Source organism: Gambusia affinis, linkage group LG05 (genome assembly GCF_019740435.1).
Source record: "Gambusia affinis linkage group LG05, SWU_Gaff_1.0, whole genome shotgun sequence".
NCBI classification, from domain to species: Eukaryota; Metazoa; Chordata; class Actinopteri; order Cyprinodontiformes; family Poeciliidae; genus Gambusia; species Gambusia affinis.
In genome coordinates, this window is record NC_057872.1 from 24,703,126 (window position 1) to 24,711,832 (window position 8,707).

General features: G+C 37.4%; 2 protein-coding genes across 2 annotated transcripts; one reads left to right on the forward strand and one right to left on the reverse strand.

Moving 5' to 3' along the window:
* Positions 1-281: 281 nt before the first annotated feature.
* On the forward strand, positions 282-3,501 carry taf12 (TAF12 RNA polymerase II, TATA box binding protein (TBP)-associated factor). The gene is made up of 6 exons (XM_044118005.1): positions 282-493; positions 1,029-1,202; positions 1,515-1,592; positions 2,329-2,443; positions 2,758-2,846; positions 2,953-3,501. The coding sequence occupies exons 2-6, from the start codon at positions 1,125-1,127 to the stop codon at positions 2,986-2,988; spliced, it is 396 nt and encodes a 131-aa protein (XP_043973940.1). The 5' UTR covers positions 282-493; positions 1,029-1,124; the 3' UTR covers positions 2,989-3,501.
* A 1,394-nt stretch (positions 3,502-4,895) lies between these two features.
* On the reverse strand, positions 4,896-8,439 carry rab42b (RAB42, member RAS oncogene family). Its single transcript, XM_044118004.1, has 3 exons — positions 8,175-8,439; positions 7,751-7,973; positions 4,896-5,539 (listed from the first exon to the last, which is right to left on the reverse strand). The coding sequence occupies exons 2-3, from the start codon at positions 7,966-7,968 to the stop codon at positions 5,089-5,091; spliced, it is 669 nt and encodes a 222-aa protein (XP_043973939.1). The 5' UTR covers positions 7,969-7,973; positions 8,175-8,439; the 3' UTR covers positions 4,896-5,088.
* Between the last annotated feature and the right edge of the window lie 268 nt (positions 8,440-8,707).

The following is an 8,707-nucleotide window of genomic DNA, read 5'->3' on the forward strand; positions in this document are numbered from 1 at the left end:
AATAATTACTGAATACGTTAGTAAGCAAAGACAGTAGATCACATAATTAAAAAAAAAAAACAATAACAATGACAACAACAACTTCTACAGAAATATTATTAATAATAAACATGTTCTACAAATTCTATCATAACCAAACACTTTAAGGTGGGATCAGCCATTTATATTGCCATGATTTTCCTTTAAATGCTTAGATGTGTCATGTGTTTTACTCATTTTAAGCAAGAGAACGATTACTTCCGCCAACAAATTTAGAAGCGCTTTTCCAGTGTAGTTTAGAATGTTGATGTAGTTCCAGAAAATGTCCAGCAGGAGGCAGAGCAAAGGCTACTAAATGACACAGGAAACAAACAGAAGCTTAGCGGAAGTACCGTGAGAGCTCGGTGATTTGTTTTTGGATGTTTGGATTTAAACTAAGAGTTTATTTTTCTTTCTAACGAATTTGTATGTTATACGACAATGAGAAATGGGCAGGTAATCTTCATTTAACCGGGTAAGATTGTATTTATTAACTCATTTAAAGAATAAAGTACATAATATCCCCACCGCTACATTAGCAGCTAATATTAGCCAATGAAGCTAACGTCAAAATTGACAGTAGCTTTCGTTTTTAGCTTTTTGGCTATTAAAGGTATCTTGCGTGCTTTGTCGTTACACAGAAATTATTAGGCTGTCAGTTGTTATCTTTTTGCGTTGCATCATTTATTGAGTTTGGGTTAAGCGTCTCTGGATTTTTTTCCCGAAAGCGTTGATTCACGGCTAAGCTATGATTAGCTTTACGTACATCATAAACGTAGAGGTAATTGAATGTATGGTTGTTGACAAAGCAAATCATAGAATTATGTACTATTTTAGAACAAGTCATTAAAGTCCTTTCTATATAACTACTATCATTATTATTGCTACAAAAACTGAACAAATATTTGTGACTTTTATTCAACCAATACTCTTCATAAACCACTGTTTGCTGCAATCTAACTTAAACCTGACTTGTTTTATTTATATAATAATTTTTTTCCGTGTTGCAGATTATAGGTGGCAGTGTCTATACAAAATAATCCATCACATCTGGGGTATTAGACGGTCATTCAGGACTCCCAAAGTCCTTGCCTGTGGCAACCAGCATGGCTAACAGCACCCCAATAATAGTGAAGGGTCTGACCTCAGGTCCTGCAGGCAGAAGTAGTCCGGAGGGATCTCAGGTTAGTGTTTTTTTTCTTTTCTTGTATTTATTATCTTTTTGGTTTTTTGTTTGTGTCTGCTAATAGGAAGGCTTTTCATAGTTTGTCAAAGTATTTATTAAGAAGTAAATGAAAATGCAGACATTATTTGTACATGGGGCATAAAATGTTTTTTGCTGGAATGTAAAAGAAAATATGTAAAGGAATAATGACCACTTTGAAGACAGGTTTTATGTGTTCCTACACAGTACAGCAAGGGAATCATCATTTTGCTAATCTAGAAAAAAATATATACATGTAATGTTGTACTGTGAATGCTACTTTTTTTTCCAGGTCCTCAGTAAGAAGAAGCTGCAAGACCTAGTGAGAGAAATTGATCCAAATGAACAACTGGATGAAGATGTTGAGGAGGTCTGTCAGAAATTCAGTGCTGACTTTAAGGGGTACTTTGGGTTTTTGATGTGATATTCTGTTGTGTTATTGGCTCAAAGAGTTTCCCCACCTTTAAACAAATGTCACATTCCCATTAATTTTCAGGAAACTGAAGAAATTCTTTGACTACCGACATACTTGCTACTCAGACAGAGTCCTTGTTTTAAGAGATTTCTTTCATTATTGATTTAAAAATGTTTATGTTTGGGATACAGCTGAACACCACATTGTATAGTAACCATCAACACTTTAAATTTGTCACTGTTTTCCACGAGGACCAACCTCTGTGACAATGCTACCAAAATTTAAATGTGTTGATGCTATTTTCCATATCAGTCTATTTCATCACCTGTCTGCTTCTAAATCTACCAAGAGTGGAATTAATCTTTGGATTTGGATTAAGCAACAGCATCAGACATGACACCCTATTGTGTAGTTGCCTGGAAATGATCCTGGCAGACTTGTGATCTGCCGATGAAGCAAACTGATATAACTGATGCCAGTACATACAGCTGGCAACTGTTTTGTGATATAATACATCTGTCTACAGAAAATAAGCAAACTCAATTACAACATTTATACAGAACTTCTGTGAAGATGTTATAAGTAGTTTAGGAAATTTTGAAAATATGTTATTTTCTGTTGTTTACTAAAGTTATTTTTATCCCCATTATTTGACCTGTTTTAAGAGTTGTTTATGTGGGACTCTTTTCAGATGCTGCTTCAAATTGCAGATGATTTCATAGAAAGCGTAGTGACAGCAGCGTGTCAGCTGGCACGTCATCGCAAATCCAATACGCTGGAGGTTAAAGATGTTCAGTTACATCTAGGTAAGTTTCTGATGGCTTTTTGGCAGAATTGCAACCCTTCATATTTTAAGAATTGAGAGAATTTGTTTCTCAGATTTTTGAACAAAAAACTTCAAAGCCATGTCATTTGCCAAATAATTTAAAGGTATTGATATCTAAATACATATTTAAAGTGAAATCACTGGAAAAAAGTACTTATATTTTTAGAAATGTATTGCCACTATAGATTTCTGTCTCAGTCAAAGGATTCTGCTGTGCTTAAATATTCCTAAGAAAATTAATGTATGTGTTTAAAGACCTGGTTGCTGATTTCTTTTCATATTGTTTTTCTCTAGAGCGTCAGTGGAACATGTGGATTCCAGGTTATGGATCAGATGAAATCAGACCGTTCAAGAAAGCTTGTACTACAGAGGCTCACAAACAGGTAAACAATAACAGGATTTGGTTCATTTGGGAAAATCATAATAGTTATTTATGTACTTAAGCATATTTGTGTTTTGGGGCTAATAAATTTATCTTTGTTGTTCCAGAGAATGGCACTGATTCGCAAGACAACCAAAAAGTAGCACAAGGAAGCTAATATGTTGTTCTAACTTTGTGTATTTTTTTTTTCTTTTTTTCTGGTTAATGAAATAAAAGTGGTGATGGTGAGGGGTGGGTTTTTTTTCTTCTGAATATAAATTGTAATATTGTGTCCCTAACATTTGACTGTTTTGCAAAAATCATCATATGAAAATTAGTATTCATATTTTGTTCTGTTTCATTACCACTAAGCTAAGACTGGCAGAACTCCAACTTAAAATCTTTGGCAGTAAAAAAAAATGTAAAAATTCAGGATTTTTTTTTTTTGTATTGAATATTGCTGTCTTTGGTTTTGCCTTTGATACTGTTGAGCATGTTTTTGTGAGTGTTACTGACTCTTCAGCCTTCTAAAAATGATTTGTAATATTTTGCCAAGGTACATGTTAAGCACGGAAGAGTTCCTCTGTTTACTCGCTGTACTTTGTATTCCCCTTTCCATTTTCTGACAGTTATTGAATTTCAGTGTCTAAATAAAAGGATGCTGGTAAAAAGGAAAATGATTTTAAGTGTGAATTACATATTGTTAAACTAATGCATGAGAGACACTCTCCATACAGAGGGAATTAGTGTGTCTAAGCAGGATTCCTATTTATATGTAATTTAATTTACTAAATAATTTAGTTGGGTCTCTGTTACCATTTAGAAGTGAGCATCCCAGTAGATATAAGAATAATATGGCAGTGTGTAGCAATGAATTTGATATGAAGACGTAACAAAGGTTTTAAAAAGTCATAGTTGTATAAAATCAATAAAAGTTTACTTCATGACATTATTATAATTTAAAGTCCAGTGTTTTCTCTTCTGACTGTATGGAGCATAGAGTAATTCACAGCGTCTTAAATGTTTGCAGCCACAATAGTGGAGCTGTAATAAAGATTTCTTATGGGTATACATATAATAAATAGAAACAGCTGTTAACACCTTGCAATTTATCTCAACAAAATAAGAAGCTACCCCATTGTGTACACAAACAAAGGATATAACTCTTGACTGTGTAGAGAAAAATTGTTAGAGCAATATTCAGAGGCACCCAAGAGATTTTATTTAATTTTAGCAGCCATGGGAATCAGTCTGTTTTGTTTCACCCACTTAGGCTTCTGATGAGATCATAAAAGTTGGTGTTTTTAATCTACCGTAAATAAAGACATTTGGTACCTTTACCACTCCTTACAGCAAGCAAATAACAGGAACTACTTAAATAGCTCCCAAAGAAAAAGAATGTATGTAGTGCAGCGGCTTCTGCAGTTTTTCAGCCTCCTCAGTCACACCATCAGTGTGTTTGTGCACCAAAGAATCATTTATTGGCTGTTTTTACAAGAGTGATAGTTTCCCCTTAAAACACTAAACCACACTTTCTGACCTCAGATATTTTTTGTAGGTGCTCTCAGAGTGAGAAACCTCTTAACCAGTGTTGGCTACAAGTCCAGATGACAAAAAAGTCAATGAGAGAAAATGCCCACGTTTTAGATTGAATGTGGCCACAAGAGTCCGATTTTTAACATCTTTTAGATTACTTATGCAAAAAGCAAACTGCAAGACATTAACCTTTATACCCTTTTGCTACCGAACTGAGATTAACTAATGAAATCATCAGTCCATTAATAGAATAGGCTATGGGCCAAGCATATGTTAATGAAGGAAGAATAAACTGTCCAAAAGTACAAAACTCATAAGAAATTGCATCATTTGCAAGAGCAAACCTTAAGATAGGTATATTACTACAATCTGAGAATTTGAGGGAAAATTTGCTGTTTACAGAGATGAAATAAATTTTAGCTTGTAATGGCACTATGGCAAAATATTAAGAAGTCCAAGGGGTATGGAAATGTTCGCAATTCATTGTAAATGTCAGACTGCTGGTGATGTCAGCTAAAGTAACACATTCTAAAACTATCATTGTAGCTTTTATTGTGTTTAGATTCAATGTTAAGACATATTTTACAAAATTATACACAATTCCACACAATAGAAATGAAAAATATGTATTTTGAGTGTCTTTTAGGGTGGTCATACATTACATCGCCACCATAAATCCAACTTGCCCAGCAGGGGGTTTCACTCTGACGAGAGCATCAGTCCAGTATTTACCCACAGCACTTGTTTTTGTTCTTGGTTGGTGAGCTGGCTTTAGACACACTGTTTCTTTGTAACTGCAGTGCCTGTGGGGCAACACACTTGACACCATCCCAGCCCTCCTGCAGTTCTATTTCCCCACTCAGCAGACCCTGGTAGACCCGTCGAGTGAGGAGCTCGAATGACTCCCTCACGTTTTGTCCTGTCTTTGCTGAAGCCTCAACGTAGGGCATCCCCAGCTGTCCGGCCAGTTTCTGGGCCTCTTCCTGGCTCACTGCTCTCTCCTCGTGAGTGTCCCGGTCAATCTTCTGACCTACCAGGACAAACAGAACCTTCTGTGGCTGCACTCGCTCGCACACCTCAGCGTGCCACTCCTTTATATGGTCAAAGGATGACCGGCTGGTGATGTCAAACACCAGCAGGCCTCCGACTGAGTTCCGATAATAAGAACGGGTCACTGATCTGAGAAGAGAAGTGAGAGAGGGGGCAGAATAAAGATAGTAAGCAAGAGACAACCATTGGATTTTTAGCATATAAAAGCCTTTTAAATATTTCAGTAGAAAGTCCAAAGTTCAAATTATCCTTCACTTATTTCTTTCTCCACTGAACTGTGTGGTACGAGTTAAATTCTTTCAGATAAGCGGATGGAAAAAGAATCACTCTCTTTGTTGGAAACTGATAGCTGCTGTGTTTAACCACCAACAGGTATGTAGATCCCGCATGAGTCACTGACTGTTTTTTTAGAACAGGCTTAGTAAGACATCCTTCCATTGATGCAACTTTATTACTCCATTAAACACACATATCATTAAAAACAATCTTTTTTTCCATCTTTTTTTTAGCTGACTGGTTCGACTGCAGACCTGAGGTAAATACAAACAGGCACAGCGAGCAATTTGTCCCAGTTCATTCAGCTGGACAACAGAAATAATGAATTTCGAGACAGAATGAAACAGGCGACTTCTACTTTTTGCATTAAATATGCTGAGCGAAGAGAACGGTGCCCTGTGAAAGAATTGCACTGACTGCATTTCTGTACACATTGCACACTGAGCTGCTGATGGCTGAAAGCAAACACAGATGAACAGCTTGGAGGCAAGTGGAGTGGCTGGAGTAGTTTGTTTGGGCACTGTATTTGCATACACTCCTGTCCTGATGCTGTTCACAATGAGAATAGTGTTTTCAAGATAACCGTCTAATGAAAACAACTGAAGGGTCATGCTATCAAACCTGATGGTTACAGAAGTTTTATATATGCAAGTTTAATATGTATAGCTGTTTGTTGCTTACTATCATTAAATCCCAATGGAGAAACTTGATTAATTTAGGCATCTAGATTTAATATCATATAGGCAACTTGCTGGTGTTCACATCAGGATGTGGCAGAAGGATCTCTGATTGAGGCTTGATTCTTGTTGCTAAACAAGCATTTCAAAAACTGCTGATCTATTCAGGTTTTCACACACCTGCATGTACGAAAACCCGTAAATGGGGTTTGTCATTTTTCTCTTTTTCCTCACTAATTTCTTCTACCTCAAAGCGAGTCGTTAAACAACCTGGGTCGTTCACTCGACAACGATGAATATTCTACTTTTACCCTCTTGTTTGAAAGCTGGTTTTACGAAAAAAGGGGTGAATCTTTTTTTCTCTCTTGAAAAATAGAAAAATGTCTACTGACCAGTTATTGTGTGTACAAAAAAATGCCTTGACAAATTCAGAGGTCAGAGGAGAATGGGTAGTCTGGATTTGAAAGGTAAGAAGGGCAGCGATAGCTCTAATTACAAAGGTAGAGAATATCTTGTCCGATGAGGCCCAACTGCAAACAATCAGCTGGTAGGGTCAGGTTTTGGTGTAAACAACATGAAAGCATTCATCCAACCTGCTTTGTATCAGCAGTTCACACTGAAGGTGATGCTGTCATGCTGTGGTGGACATATTTACATAGGTACTATTAGTACTACCAAGACATTGTTTAAATATCACAGTCTAACTGAATATTATTGTTGACCTTGTTGACCACAGTTGACCTATCTTCTGGCAGCTACTTTGAGCAGAATAATGCACCATGTCAAAAAGCTCATCTCAAACTGGTTTCTTGAACATTACAAGCCCCCACAAGCTCCAGATTTCAACCCAACAAAGCATCTTTGGAAAGTGATGAAACAGTAGATTAACATCATTAATGTACAAGTGATAAAGCTGCAGGAACAGTGTGATGCTATCAACTAAAATCTTTGAGTAATGTTTCTGTCACCTTGTTGAAAAAATGCCAGAAAGAATTAAGAGTGGTCTGGAAGAAGCAAAGGGTCTCCAACCTGCCAATGGCACAATATATCGACTAAAGTGGCTGGTGGTCAGTATAATCATACATCTAACAGTGTAAAGCAGGGATGTCAAACTCCAGTCCTCAAGGGCCACTGCCCTGCAGCTTTTAGATGTGCCTCTGCTGCACCACACCTGAATAGAATAATTAGGTAATTAGCAAGGCTCTGGAGAACTGATCTACACAAGAAGGAGGAAATTAAGCCATTTCATTCCAGTGTTTTATATCTGTGGTACATCTAAAAACTGCAGGTCACTGGCCCTTGAGAACTGGAGTTTGACACTTGTGGTTTAGAGAAACTATTGACTAAACTTTTGCACATGTTAAATCACATATCACATGATTCTTACCTGAACCTCTCCTGCCCAGCAGTGTCCCAGAACTGCAGCTTGACCCGGACCCCCGGCTCTACCTCCAGGAAGTGAACATAAAAATCTACACCCACAGTTTGGTTGATTGACTCTAGGAACAAGTCCTCGGTGTATCGCTTCAGGAGGGATGATTTACCCACAGTGGAGTCCCCCAGCATTATGAACCTGAACTGGTACTGCCACAAAGTTAGGTCCATTATTGCTGGAAGTGAGAAATGATCAACTAAGACAAACACGGTAGGAGTAAAAGTTTGAAGTAAACAAATATAACACAGTAAGATTTATGGAAGATTAAAGAGGAGTATGGTAAACAGAGATGTCAATGTTGAAACTAGAATAGCAGAAGTAGTGTGTGCAAGAGATGATCACTCCCACACCATCTTCAAGTAGGCTGACTCCTTACCTCTGACACTCCAAGTGTTGAGAAACACCCAAACAGCCACTCCTTATTAATCTTCCAAATAGTGGTGCAGTCTAAGATAATTTCCATCCCAAAATACAAAGCATTTTATAGCCAGAAAGTCTCCTTTTCATGATGGCTCATCAAAGCCAGAATGCACCAAAATCTCCCTCAGAGATAACCCCAGGAGCACTCCAGTTCTCATCGAAGCGGCTGAAGGTAAATGCTACTAGCATGTGTGTAAGAGTAGTTGCGCAGGGGTGTGGACTTTTAAAGTTTGCCTGTTGATACTTGACAAAGGGAGGGGCGAAGTGCAAGGACACAGGGAGGGCTGTTTTGGAAAGGGAGGGATACATGTGGGAGGACTCTGAAGTAGTGTGTGACACTACGTGAAGGGAAACCACAGTTTCCTGTTGATAAAAACTATATATGTATGTCATGAGGATACATAAAAGTGAGGATGAGCATTGGATTGTCTTTGCCCACACAGTTTGCAGCTGTTTTACCAATTTTTATGATCTTGCATTTGGAGTGTA

Bases quoted from the DNA above. Each gene is read 5' to 3' on its own strand.
- taf12 (XM_044118005.1), top strand. From the start codon at position 1,125: ATGGCTAACAGCACCCCAATAATAGTGAAGGGTCTGACCTCAGGTCCT. The intron at 1,203-1,514 runs GTTAGTGTTTTT...TTTTTTTTCCAG, and splicing joins GTAGTCCGGAGGGATCTCAG to GTCCTCAGTAAGAAGAAGCT. The intron at 2,444-2,757 runs GTAAGTTTCTGA...GTTTTTCTCTAG, and splicing joins AGATGTTCAGTTACATCTAG to AGCGTCAGTGGAACATGTGG.
- rab42b (XM_044118004.1), bottom strand. From the start codon at position 7,968: ATGGACCTAACTTTGTGGCAGTACCAGTTCAGGTTCATAATGCTGGGG. The intron at 5,540-7,750 runs GTAAGAATCATG...TTCTCTTCTCAG, and splicing joins GCTGGGCAGGAGAGGTTCAG to ATCAGTGACCCGTTCTTATT.